This window comes from Gracilinanus agilis, chromosome 4, assembly GCF_016433145.1.
Source record: "Gracilinanus agilis isolate LMUSP501 chromosome 4, AgileGrace, whole genome shotgun sequence".
Lineage (NCBI taxonomy): Eukaryota > Metazoa > Chordata > Mammalia > Didelphimorphia > Didelphidae > Gracilinanus > Gracilinanus agilis.
The window spans coordinates 438,448,287-438,461,550 of record NC_058133.1 but is presented as its reverse complement, the minus strand read 5'-3'; the positions used below and the strand labels follow the sequence as shown (position 1 = coordinate 438,461,550).

Genomic DNA, 13,264 nt, shown 5'->3' with positions numbered 1-13,264 from the left:
GATGACTTCATCCTGTCACAAACTGGAATTATGCATTGGACATATTTAAAGTTTGCCACAGATACCTTTACTTTAACAACAGCCTGTTGACCCGAATTGCAAAATGTGTGAGAGGGAACAGAAACCACTGTTAGTCAGTCCCTAGGTTCTCCCTTCTACTAAGCTCCTCCTCCATGCTGCCAATGCCAACTTCTTGGGCATGCTGGGAAAACCACCCATCCTAGCCTCCATCCTAGGTCCAAAGTCTCCCTTACACCTGAGCACTGAGAAGAGCTGGAGGCTTCACACCACTGGGCTCCATTGCCCCCTTTCAGGTACTGAGGTCCACAATCTAAACTTAATACTAAGAATCCTGAGTGGGACAGGAACTAAATGTCAAGTTGGGGAGGGGAGGGAGCCCAATGACTCCCAAAGGAAACTGAGGGGCATACATGTAAGTGCAGCAAGAGCGACGGCTTATGTGGGCTGAACTGGTGAGAGAGAAGTCAAGAATTTTGAGGAGAGGTGGGAAAGTATGGATCACCCCAGACCATAGGGAGTAGAATATTTGAGAAACTGGGGACATAGGCAACTGGAAAAAAAAGAAGGCTAAACTACAAAAAGGTGAGCCCGAGACAAAGCTTAGGGATGTGGGTCCTGTAGGAGAGAGGAACTGGGAAGGCTCAAAGGCTGCAGAGGACAAAATGCTCACCCTTCCTCTTTCTCAGGCTGTCAGGACCCATCTGAAGCCCCAAGAACAATGGCAAGCAGAGAAGATGAACTGAGGAGCTGTGCTGTGTGTGGGGACAGGGCTACAGGCTATCACTTCCATGTCCTGACCTGTGAAGGCTGCAAAGGGTTTTTCAGGTGAGGTCCATTTCCGCAGTTAGATATTAGCCTTCAAACGATTTATTGCTCTGCCCTTAGGTCCCAAAATAACAGAGGCTCACCTCTTATCATATCTGTCCATATCCTGGAGCCTAATGACCCCACAGCTAGCACTCATAGTCCTGCCAGCCCCAACATTATACAAACAAGTAGAAAGCAAAAGACAGAACCCTGAACTTTTGCCTCAGACTCACTGCCAACTTGTCTACTCCCAGCAGTAAACATTTACCGTGTGCCAGACATTTACTATGTTACTAGACTTGTTATGAAAATAACTAAAGTCGTTATGATATAGAATATCACAACTCGATTGTAAAATGTAGAGTCCTATAGAAAATCTTTAGAAAAATTGGGATCAAGATCCAGAGGCTCACACAGGCCTCTCTCAAGGGGGCTTGGACATAATTTGTTCCTAATTGGCTATGAGAAGTCACTATCTGCAAATCACTGAATTACTCAAGTTTTTCCACATAGCCACAATCTCCTTGTATGCTTCAGATCAGCTCACACCTTCTACCCTACATGCATTTCCCTCAAGACCATCCTCATGCCAAGCTACCCATAACTTCCATTTCTCTTTGGCTCTTTCCTGTGCCTCATTTGCCTCCAGCCACTTCTCTGTTTCTCACAGGAGAACTATCAACAAAGGTATGGGACTCACCTGTCCTTTTGATCAATGTTGTGAGGTCAGCAAAAACCAGAGGCGCCATTGCCCAGCCTGCAGGCTACAGAAATGCCTCGATGCGGGCATGAGGAAAGACAGTGAGTCCACCCCAACCTATCCCCTGGGAAGTGAGGTGTGCTGTGGAGAGAGCACTAGGCTCGGTAGGCCTGGGTTCAAATCCTGCCACTACTTCATACTGGCCATCTAACTCTAAGGGTCATCTTATTGCCCCCTGGCCCAACCTTCCACTTTCTCCTTCTCCAGGCACTAAGAACCTGAGGTCAGGATTGTCACCTCTACACCTGTGGTCCCCACCCTCTCACATCACTTCCGCACCCATAGAACAGTCTTTCTCCTTTTACCAGAGTGGGCAAACCCAGTTTCTTCTACTACAGCATGTGTGAGAGGCCCTGACATCACAGATCTTTCCGGCACTCTCCCCATCCCAGGCTATTCCCTATTGCAGCAAGCTGGCATATTTTGTGAAAATAGACTAGAGACTCCCCACAAACAACCTTTTCTCTAAGGAACTTTAAAAGTCTTCCAGACCCTGGTAGCCATTGAGGGAAATTATGGGCAACTTTATAGCCACGGTAGGCCTTGGTTTTTGGCCCCAAGGAGCTTCTAGTTTGGGGGTTTAGAGAAGGCAGACTCCATCTCTCTCAGTTTCTGCATCTCTTTTATGCCTCTTCTGGAGCACAGTGATCCTGTCAGCAGAAGTCCTGGCACAGAGGCGGGCAAGGAAGGCCCAGAGGCAGGCAGAGCAGAAAACTGTGCAGCTGAGTGAGAAGCAGGAGACATTAGTCCAGGTGTTCCTGGGGGCTCATGCCCGCCATGTGAGCACCATGTTTGACCAATTTGTACAGTTCCGGGTGAGTACCTGCTGGAATAAAGGTGTGAAGAGCCCAGAGGAAGGGGTCGGGGGAGAGTGGAGCCAGAACACTAGGGAAGGCTGACCCATGGAAGAGGTTGGAAAGATAACAAATGGGATGCCAGCTCTTGAAGACATAACTTCTTTTTAAAATCCTTACTTTCTGTCTTAGAAATGATATTAAGTATCTGTACCAAGGTAGAATAGAGGTAAGGGCCAGGCAATCAGGGTAGAGACTTTCCCAACAAATTTGAACCCAGGACCTCCTTTCTTCAAATCTGGATCTCTATCCAATGAGCCACCTTGACATAACTTTAAAAAAATTTTAAACCCTTACCTTCTCTCTTAGAACTGATACAAAGAACTAAGGCAGAAGAGCAGTAAGGATTAGTTAAATGACTTTCCCAGGGTCACACATCTAGGATGTATCTAAGGCCAGAGATTCCCATCTCCAGTTTTGGTTCTATAACTTCTTAATGGCCACTGGCCCCTTTAGCCTAGGTCCTCTCTTTGGGAGAGCTAAAAGCATCAAGTACATCCTTGAGCCAAGACCTCTGAGTTAGTCTTTTGTTTCTTCTAGCCCCCAGCCCATCTGTTCATCCAACACCAGCCTGTACCCTTTCTGCCACCTGTGTTACCATTGCTTATACACCTAGCAGACATCAGCACTTTCATGGTAGAACAAGTGATCAAGTTCACCAAAGACCTGCCTCATTTCCGGTCAGTGTTTCCACCCTCAAGCAATCTGGGAAATGCTTCTTCCCTACCCCTCTCTAATGTTTCCATGACCAATTCTTCCACTCTCAACCTTGTTGCTCCCTACCTTGACTTGGCCCCTTGAATCTTCAACAGTGAGTCTCCCTGCAGTCCCACTTGGTGGCTTCCTTTGTTGTTCCTCCACCCTCTAGGTGTCTGCCCATAGAAGACCAGATATCCCTATTGAAGGGTGCAGCCCTGGAAATCTGTCACATCGAACTCAACACCATTTTCTGTACTCAAAGCCAAGCTTTCCTATGTGGACCTCTCCGATATACCTTCCAAGATGGAGCTCATGGTAAGGGGGCACAGCTGCCCATGCACTCTCCCTTATAGAAGGTGGCAGGGGAAGGCTTGGGAGGCAGATTGGGAAGCTATGGTCTTGCCCTTGAGTTCGTTGTGTATTTTAGTGGGGTTTCAGGAGCATTTTTTGGAGTTAATGCTTCGTTTCCACATGACACTGAGGCGACTGAAGCTACAGGAGCCTGAATATGTGCTTATGGCTGCCTTGGCCCTCTTCTCTCCTGGTGAGAAATCCCTAAATGCCCAAAGCTCTATCCCCATCACTTCTTCAATAAAGCCCCTTGAGTCCCATCCCTCTGTCTCCTACCCCTCAGGTAGACCCGAGACAACTCTACCATCTCTACTTCCCTGTTCTTGTCCCCCAGACCGACCTGGTGTGACACAACGGGAGCAAATCGATCAGTTCCAAGAAGAGATGGCACTGACACTACAGAACTACATCAGAAGCCAGCAAGCTCGGCCCCAAGGCCGGTAGGAACAAGTCTCCAACCTATATTATCTCAGCAAGGGATTCCCCACTCCTGCTTTGCATTTTTTTTTTCCTGTCAGAACCTGAGGCATCATTGGAGATGGTCACAAAAAAAAATAGCAAGTAGAACAATCTTTTTCCCTTCTATTGCCACCCTTTTCCCCATGGTCCTCACTTCTTCACTGGACTCTAGTCTACTCTGGGGGCTCAGGGCTGTAGCATATGTCCAGTTTGGTGGCCATGAGGGAGCCAGCTTACACAAAGCTCACACAAGGGCAGAACCACACAAGGGCGGGATTGTGACCCCCCAAGAGTAGGAGTGTGTCAATGAACTTCCTCTTCTGTTCTACTCCAAAACAACCTTATATCATGTCCCATTCATTTCTCAGCCCCAGTCTCTTGCAGAGATGTCAAGGTCCACCCTTCTATTTGCACTGTTCATCCCAGTCTTCTTTTCACCAATCAATAAATCCCTCTTTCATCTTCAACTTCTCATCCACTAATTCCTTCCCTGACTTTTTGGAACATGCTTGGAAAAGTTTTGGTAGATCCTGCCATCACCTCCACCATCCAGAATCAGATTTGCAAAGTTGGGTGGGACCTAAAGGGCTGTCTAGTTCTTCCTCCTAGAATTCTCCTCCCTTTCCCAGCCAATTTCCACGAAAAAATCACCTACACTCTATCTCCATGTCCTCACCTTCCATTCACTTATAATTTGGCTCCCCACTCCACCAATCAACAAAAAATACTTTGCACAAAGTTAATAAGGATGTCAACTACCAAATCCAATTGGCCTTTTCTCAATCTGCATTCTGATCTCTACAACCTTCAATATGGTCAACCACCCCCTCCCTAGATACTTTTTCCTCCCTTGGCTTACACAAAGCTTTCTCCTAGCACTTCTGAACACCCCTCAGTTTCTCTCTTTATTTCTTGCCTCTCTAGTATGGATGTTGTCCTGGGTTATGTTATGGGCTTTTTCACTCTCTTGAGATATGAGCTCTCCTGAGGTCAAAGATCACTTTTCCACAGGACTACTAAATCTATATATTTAGTTCTAAACTCTCCTGAGAGCTCTAGGCCTACATTGTCAAATGCCTGCCAGATGTCTCAGCATGAATGTCCCATTAGCATTTCAAACTCAAAATGGTCCACACAGAATTCATTCCCACCCCTCCCCAGCCCATATCTCCTTTGAATTTCCCTATTTCTGCTGATAGGACCACCATCTTTCCCAGTCACTTAGGTTTGCAGTCAACCTAGACTCCTCTCTCCTTCACCTTCCATAGACCAACTCATGTTAATCTTGTCTTCACTATTATCTTTTGCATCTACTATTCTCTGTATTAGTATCCCTAGCAACTAGCACATGCCTGGCAGCACATAGTAGGTCCATGCTTGACTGACCAGTTAACATTCCTGTCCCCCTACCCTCAAACCCCAGTTCAGGTCCTCATCACTTCTAACCTGGATCCTTACAATGGATTCCTAGTTGGCTTTCTTATTTCTAATCTCTTTCCACCTTTTCCCTTTCATCCAAATCATTACTCCAGAGGTCTGACATCATTCCTCTGCTAAAAACTCTTCAGTGATATCTTGTTACTTCTAGAAAAAAAATCTAAACTCCTTAGCCTTCCATATGTCATATATATATATATATACATCTTTGCCATCTAGCTGCCATGAAGTATATATATACTAGAACCTGGAGTCAGGAAGACCTGAATGCAAATCCGACCTCAGACACTAATTGTATGACCCTGGGCAAATCATTTAACTTAGTTGGCCTCTGGAGCCTGAGAAGGAAATGGTGAACTATTCCATTATCTTTGCTAAAAAAAAAAGCCCAAATGGTGACTTGACTGAAACAATGCATCCCACCCTCCCATTTCCAGAGCTTCACACAGGCTTTTCCCTCAGGCCTGGAATACATTCCCTCCTTACTTCCCTTAGAGTCCCTAGCCCCAAGTGGAAGTATGGGGTAACAAATAGAGCAGTGACTGAGTTTGGAATCAATAAAACACAAATTCAAATCTTGCCTTGAACACTTATTTGCTGTGCTACCAGAGGGGAATAACATCCTTTCTGAACTTGTTTCCCATCTGAATAAAAGGGATCACACCTCTTCACGGGGTTGTTCTAAGCCTGTTTGTCTTTAGTAAAACATCTGCCTCTCAAGGTCTAGCATTGCACCTTCCACATAGCAAGAGCCTAAGTTCATTGACTTAACTGAGACCCAATGTTGGTTCCAAGTATCCCTTACCTTTTGTGGACTAGGTTCTCCAAGGGTCATTTAGTCTTTCTCCTTGGACAAAGGTAGTCCTTGTATCTCACATGCCTCATAGATAAATCCCTCCTTCTGTAATTGAAATCTATTTTTTCTAGTCCTTTATTCATTAGTGAGAGAAAAATAGCCAAATCCTGTGTTCTATATTACCATTCTTCTAATTCTTAAAATAACCAACCCAACTATTCAACAATCCCAATCCTGTTTCTTTAAAGAATCCTAACCCCTCTCACTTTTTCTCTCGATTTTCTTTTCTCAGCTGTCCTTTTCTGTATTTGTTAACTTTCTCTGATTTTCCTTTCCCTTTGGACTTAAGAGTGAAAACTAACCCCAAGACCCTTATGTGACCAAATGTCAAAGCATTCTTGATTTTTTTCTTCCTCAATCTTGGGTGTTCCCTCCTTGTTTTCTCTGTTCTTTGTAGAACCACCTCAAGAAAAGGTTAAAACTCGCCATAACTTGCTTCCCTTGTCCTACAAAGAGCATGAACTCTTAGAACCCATTTTCTTGATTTAAAAACAAAACAAAAAATCCTTACTTCTGTCTTGGAATCAATACTAAATATAAGTTCCAAAGCAAAAGAGTGCCTAGGCAATTGGGGTTAAGTGACATGCCCATACAAGGGCCTATCAACTAGAAAGTATCTGAGGCCAAATTTGAACTCAGGATCTCCTGTCTCTAGGCCTGACTCTCAATCTACCAAGCCACTTAGCTGCCCTTTGGAACCAATTTTCAGCCCAGCTTCTCTTAAAAGATCTGCCATCACCTTAACACAGTCCTGCCTCCAGCCTTCACAGGACCCTGTTTAGACTCCCTGTCCCTGTCAACAGCACACACTGTGTGTGTTTATGCCAGAGAGGGAGTCAGACCCTGACAGGCCACTAAGTCAATGTATTTTGGGCCTGCTGGCTGATTCTTTTAGAACGCATGTTTGGTTTTCTTTAGTTTTTACGCCTAAGCTTTACTTTCATAGCTGCTCAGTGGAGAAGACTCAGGGGCCCAGGGCTAAACCTTCAAATCTACGAAACTTTGGCCTATTTTTCTTTGCTTTCTCTTCCCTTGGGAGGAGGAGGGGGAGGCTCAAGAAGTTCTGAATAGGTGACCCAGCCAGTAATTTTCAACCCTGCAGGTTCTTGTACGCAAAGATGCTTGGGCTGCTGGCAGAACTTCGAAGTCTCAGCACTGAGTACGGACGCCAGCTGCAGCACATCCAGGAGTTGTCGGCCCTGATGCCTCTGCTCCAGGAAATCTACAGCTGAAACCCTGCCCACCCACCCACCCCAAACCCCATTCCCCCTGCCTAGAGCATCCTTAGCTAACAACCTGTCCCTGCCTACCCACCTGGCACATTCCCCACACTGCTGCTGTGGCTTTCCTAGGCAATCACAGCAGCCTGCCCTGCCCTTCCACTCTATATGGTTCTTACAGGGTCATGGTGGGATTCACGTCCAGACTGTAGTAAGAAAAACAGGTCCAGGGACCACACAGCCCACCAGAAGGTTACAATGAAGGACTAAGGCAACACCATGTCTTCATGCTGCTTCGAGGAAGGGCCATATATTCATTCATTCATTCATTCATTCTCTAGTCTGCACAGGGAAGGGGTCAGAGCTGGTTTCACAAGTGAAGTGGTGCTCTTTGGGAACAGGCTGAAGCAGCCACGACCCTGTTCCCAACTCAAGTACTAGCCCAGAGCCGATGAGCAGGATGGGATTTGCACCCACCTTGGTCTCTAGGCTCCAATGAGGGTCAGTGAGGAGCAGGACCAGCTTTAATACACAGGGATGGAAGAAAGCAATCAGACATAATCATAGCCCTCCCCCTCAGTCCAGAGCCTGCCAGACTCAAGGGCTTGGAGAGGAAAGCAGTCAGCTTGGAGTCCTGGGTGAAGACAAGAGAGACTCCCATCCTGCCCATAGTGACAGCTCCAGTGGGCAGGGGGTTCTGTCCAGGCCTTCACTTGTCCAGTGGAGTCATACTGAGTAAATTGGCCTCTGGGGAGGGTCCCAGACCCTGACCCTCTCTCTCTCTGATGACTTCAAGTGCTCAGATGCACCACCTCCAGCTTTCTCATCCCACAGTGATGCTGAAGCCACAGTGAAATCTATTTCGCCAGTGATTCAGGAAGGCTCCAAGTGCCAGGGTGACAGGCAGAGGGGGCATCTTCTTCTCTAGCACAGCGGCAACACACCAGTTACTATCCACCAGGCCTGGAAAAAAGAGCACAAACCATCAGGGTCAGGGAGCCAACGTCACACTGACAGATCAGGCATCCTTCTCTTGGCCAATAAATACTAAGTGTTTGCTATGTGCCAGGTACTGTGCTAAGTGATGTCCTTGTAGCCAAGACTGCAGGATCCTCTGCCCTGACCCAATACTCACCCCTGAATGCCATGTTGGCCTGGGGCAGTGTCAAGTGGTAGCCAAAGGAGAAGGTGGTGTCCTGCAGCCTCGTGTTTGCCTCAAACTCCACTCCAACTTGAACCTGAGCCCCCACGGGCAGGGATGGAAGGATAAACAGAGTCCATGAGATGCCTCGGGAAGAACACCAAAGGGCCAGCCGGGCTCAGAGGTGGGATCTGACATGGCAGGGCCAGCAGAAGTGGTGGAAAGAGTCAATGAGCCTAGCTTGAGAGGAGGGGGCCTCACCTGCTCATTTGCCCGGTGGTAATAACTTGCGTGGGCCCCGCCTGACCCCACATTCAGTGTAGCCACCCAGTGAAGAGCTGCAAGGACCAAAAGGGGGTGCTGGTCACTGATGGTCATTAATGGAACATAGGTCACAGATCCCAGAGCAGATCAGAATCACCCCAACCTCATCCCCATATTCTGTCTGACTTCATACCAGAGTACTTCCCGGCCAGTGTCAGGATAGCCCCCTCCTCTCCTGGGCGCCGGTGATAGACCAGCTCTCCCCCCAGCACCAGACGTTGAGTAAGGCTCTGCAGGAAGTGAGCGACCATGATCACTGTGGGGGGGAGGTGGGAGGTGGGGAAACATGGGGTCAGGGAATAATCCAGGAGCCCCCTTTGCCCAGGACTCCACCAGGAGTTTTCCCAACTACACAACCCTTGAAGTAGTATCATTATAGGAAGGAAGCCTCCCTCTTAACTCCACCCTTAAACCATATAGACAAAAAAGGGAGAAAAAAGGAGATGCAGTCAACATTGGGCACCCAAGGTTTCTGCCCTCTCCCTTTGTGTCTCCCCATCCAGGTCCCTCACCTGATTCCCCAATCAGGTCAGGGTTCCCCAGTGTCAGAGTGGCGGTATAGTCATCCCCCCGATACTCCCCATCAAACTGCCATGTCAGGAACTTGGCTTGTTGGGTCTAGATGGAAAAGAAGTTAGCCTCTATCTCTTCTAACCCAGCGCCAACCCCACCCCAACAAGTACACAATCCCTTCCACATCTTCGGACCTTGGTAACCCACCACCCCAGATCCTACTCCTCTCCATCTCCTTAAAAGGGTGCTATGGGGATCACCTGGAACACTGCCTTGGCTCGGAGTCGCTCTGCCACAAGAAGCAGGACCTGGGCATTGAGGCTACCACTGCTGTCCATATCCCCTACCACAGTGGGGAACACCTGTTGGAGAAGGTAGCCTGGTGAGAGGTCTGTGGGGCAACAGCATCCCCATTCCAAAAGCCAATGGAGGGACTTTCACAATTGTATCCAGTGCCCTCTGGTGGAACCATAAGGATGTACACAAACCACACTACCCAGATATATTAAGTTCTGAGGGATCCTAGAAATTTCACCGAAGAACCGTATCTATGAAGTCAAGCATGCAAAGCCACTGTTGATGGAACTGTGAATTGGATGGACCATTCTGTTCGGCAGTTTGAGATTATGTTAAAAAGTGACTTAAGACAACCAGACCCTTTTACAGATCTCCCAGCTAGGCTTCCACCCCAAGAAGGTCAAAGTCAGAAAGGTCTCATATATTCCAAAATATTCATGTGATATTCTTGTGTATTCACAAATTCACAAAATATTCTTTTGATAACAAGAAACTGAAAACAAAACAGGTATCTATCCACTAGGGTACAATTAAACAAATTAAGATATACAGATATAATGATATACTAATATACTGTAAGAAATGATAAATATGAAGAATTCAGAAAAGTATGAAAAAAAACTTAGATGAACTGTGGCAGGGTGAAGTAAGCAGAATCTGTAAAATAATACATACAATAATGGCAACAATGTAAACTGACAGAAAAAAATGAATGTTCTATATTAATTAAATTGAAAGTTCCTTGAGGGCAAAGACTGTCTTATGCCTCTTTTTGGTAAGTATTTAGGATAGAGTTTGGCACATAGTAGGCATTTAATAAATGTTTATTGATTGAATAATCAAAAACTTGGGTGGAAGAAGTTAGTGAGAAGAGACAGAATGGTTATTCCCTAAGGAGCACTCTATAGCCTTCATCATCATACCTTCCCAGACTCAGCTATTCACTTGGGTTTCTGGAGAGACAAACCAAGTGTCTAGTTCCCTTACCTCAGTGGAATTGAGCTGCTGGTCACCAACAAAAGCGGCATGGAGGTGATAACCTGACAGGCCCAGGGCACTCATGTGCACAGTGTGGGTCACCTAAGGAAGAAGAGTTATAGGAAGGTAAATTACCAAGATAATTCTTTCTTGCCACTCAAGGGAACCCTTAACATCATACATATATGAGGGTCACTCTGAGCTTCATCCTAGTCATTTTCCATCCCTCTTTCCTTTCCTCCCACCCCACTGGGCTGACACCAGCACCATTTCCCATAGAGAAGAGAGGTAAAAGGATACAGGAGTTACAGGTTTTCTTCCTCCCATTTTGAGTCATCCAGCCTAACTAGAGGCTGGAAACAATAGATGGCAGGATGGAAGGGTTCAGGAATAGGTTGGAATAAGGGAGTGGTGGTCTGGGTAGAAGAAATTAGGCCCAGGGGATCTCTACAGGAAAATGAGAACACCTGGAAGTGGCTGCTTAGAACTTTGTTGACAATGAACTTGACTCCCTCCATCTGTACCGGGAACACATCTGAAGTAGAGGAATAAAAAAAAAAAAATAATAAGTCTAGACAGGCACCCTCCAATCACAAGGAAACCTCACCCCAAGAGAAAGGATTGATTCCGGAAAGGAATTACTGACTCTTCACCAAATGGGATCTACTGCTTCCAGGGTTATTCACCCAGTTCTTGGGAATTATCTTATCAGCTCTACTTCTTTGGTATATTTCACATCTGTCCACTTCTCTGTTTCTGCTGCCACCATCCTCATAGGGGTTTCTCATTATGATTCATCACCACTATCATCATAGCTTCCTAACAGATGTTTCCCACTCCTATTCTCTATTCCATTCCAAGATATCCTTCATGCCACAAACAGAATATTCTTCCATATGCTCCTCTTCTAAATTCTTTCAGTGACTTCTATTGCCAGAATAAAGAACTGAATAAATGCCTGGCATTTAAAGCCCTCCACAATCTAGTGCCATCTTATCTCATGCCAATCTCCCTTATGTATTCTAGACTCTCACCAAACTGGACTACTCTGGCCCCAAAATATATACCCTGTTCTCCCTACTTCCATGGCTACGGTCATGCTATTTGGTATATCTGAAATGTCTCCCCTTTCTTTAACCTTAAATGTCTAACACAAGTGCCACTTCCTCTAGGAAGCTGTTTCTGATTTCCTCCAGTTATTCTTTCCCTTTTAGACCTCATATACTCTGGTGTACTTAACAAGTGATATTGTACCTGTTAATTTGGAAATAACACAGAACTACTAAAGTAGTCAGAAAAACCCAAGTCTTTAATCAGGATAGACAGGTCCAATAATTAGCCACTATCATGGAGCCCAGTGCCAAAAAAAAAAACTTCACAGGGTCTACACCCTGGGGCTCCTGGGACTTATACCAGGGAGATTGAACCACAGATAGATGATTTCTCCAGAGCTTGGGGGACTTATATACTTTTTGGGGAATTTAGGATAGGGAAGTAAGATTGATTGGCATTACCATAATTACAAGGAAATGGAAAGCCCAAGGCAGGATTATGGGGGAGAGGCAGATGGTTTTCAATGGTTACAAAAGGAAAGGGTCCAGCCAAGGGCTGGGCTACCAGGGAGAGGACTTTGATACCTAGGTAGAAACTACTGGGACAGAAGGGCATTTAACATCTGATTAGGTCTACCTAAAGGTCTATTGTTCTGTCAGAATTGGGCGAGTCTGGTACTTCCCACCCGGGAGTTCTCTGGGACCAGGGCAGACTTCGGGTCTCCAGATTTCAAATAGGCATACCTTATAGTAGTCTTCTTACCCTTTTTGCCTCTCTAGGAACTCTACAATCTAGTTATGGGGGTCTATTTGCTTTCTCTTGTCCAAGATACTCCATCTTTCCTGCCTGTCCCCATGCCTAGAATGCTCTCCCCACTTAACCTGCTTACTTGCTGGCTCCCTCTAACATTCAGCTCAATTCCCACCTACTGCAGATGGTTACCAGTAGGAGCCCCCCACAACACCCGCTCCTTCCAACTTCCCTCCGAGAGTACTTTTCGTTTACATTGTATACATTGTATGTAACATAGTTGTTCGAACAATTAGAATGTCACCTCACAGAAGACAGATACTGCTTTCCTCTGAATGTTCAGCACTTCGCCCAGCGCCTCCAATATTGGCTTATACATGGGCTTAATAAGTTACCTCTGTATGTTCCTTATCCCCAAAATAGACCAATTACTGATATCCCTCCGGGCCAAAAGTACAGGGCTTTGCAAACAATCGGTGCTCAGTCAATGACGAATAGAGTTACGAGCCTCGGGTATTTGGCTAGTATTCCCCACCTTTGCAGAGCCGGTGCAACTCATCGAAACTCCCCGGGTTGGGCAGCGGCTCCTCCCGACGGGCGCTTCGGCGGGGCAGAGCTCCCAGTGGAGCCAGGCCCAACAAGTTCCCCATCTCAGCCTGGGGGAGGGGAGGGGGTGGGGTCCCGGAGAGGGGTCGCTACTGACCCCCCCAGCCCCCGCCGACCCCACCCCCCGCCACCCAGCAC

The 13,264-nt window shown here is 46.6% G+C and overlaps 2 protein-coding genes across 5 annotated transcripts; one reads left to right on the top strand and one right to left on the bottom strand.

Moving 5' to 3' along the window:
• Window positions 1–240: 240 nt before the first annotated feature.
• Window positions 241–7,647, top strand: NR1I3 (nuclear receptor subfamily 1 group I member 3). Of its 2 annotated transcripts, XM_044671977.1 has the most exons (9): window positions 241–314; window positions 708–846; window positions 1,499–1,629; window positions 2,234–2,403; window positions 2,983–3,122; window positions 3,311–3,456; window positions 3,569–3,685; window positions 3,827–3,932; window positions 7,347–7,647. In XM_044671977.1, the coding sequence occupies exons 2-9, from the start codon at window positions 740–742 to the stop codon at window positions 7,474–7,476; spliced, it is 1,047 nt and encodes a 348-aa protein (XP_044527912.1). In that variant the 5' UTR covers window positions 241–314; window positions 708–739; the 3' UTR covers window positions 7,477–7,647. The 2 variants fall into 2 exon arrangements, with proteins under 2 accessions (XP_044527912.1, XP_044527913.1); XM_044671978.1 differs by lacking the exons at window positions 241–314; window positions 3,569–3,685 and having other exon boundaries at window positions 369–846.
• A 101-nt stretch (window positions 7,648–7,748) lies between these two features.
• TOMM40L (translocase of outer mitochondrial membrane 40 like) lies at window positions 7,749–13,227 on the bottom strand. 3 transcript variants are annotated; one of them, XM_044671980.1, is made up of 9 exons: window positions 13,056–13,227; window positions 11,185–11,252; window positions 10,727–10,819; window positions 9,703–9,804; window positions 9,442–9,547; window positions 9,063–9,185; window positions 8,867–8,943; window positions 8,600–8,702; window positions 7,749–8,427 (listed from the first exon to the last, which is right to left on the bottom strand). In XM_044671980.1, exons 1-9 carry the CDS (start codon window positions 13,168–13,170, stop codon window positions 8,288–8,290), a joined length of 927 nt encoding a protein of 308 aa, XP_044527915.1. In that variant the 5' UTR covers window positions 13,171–13,227; the 3' UTR covers window positions 7,749–8,287. The 3 variants fall into 3 exon arrangements, with proteins under 3 accessions (XP_044527915.1, XP_044527916.1, XP_044527917.1); XM_044671981.1 differs by lacking the exon at window positions 9,703–9,804; XM_044671982.1 differs by lacking the exons at window positions 9,703–9,804; window positions 10,727–10,819 and having other exon boundaries at window positions 13,056–13,225.
• Between the last annotated feature and the right edge of the window lie 37 nt (window positions 13,228–13,264).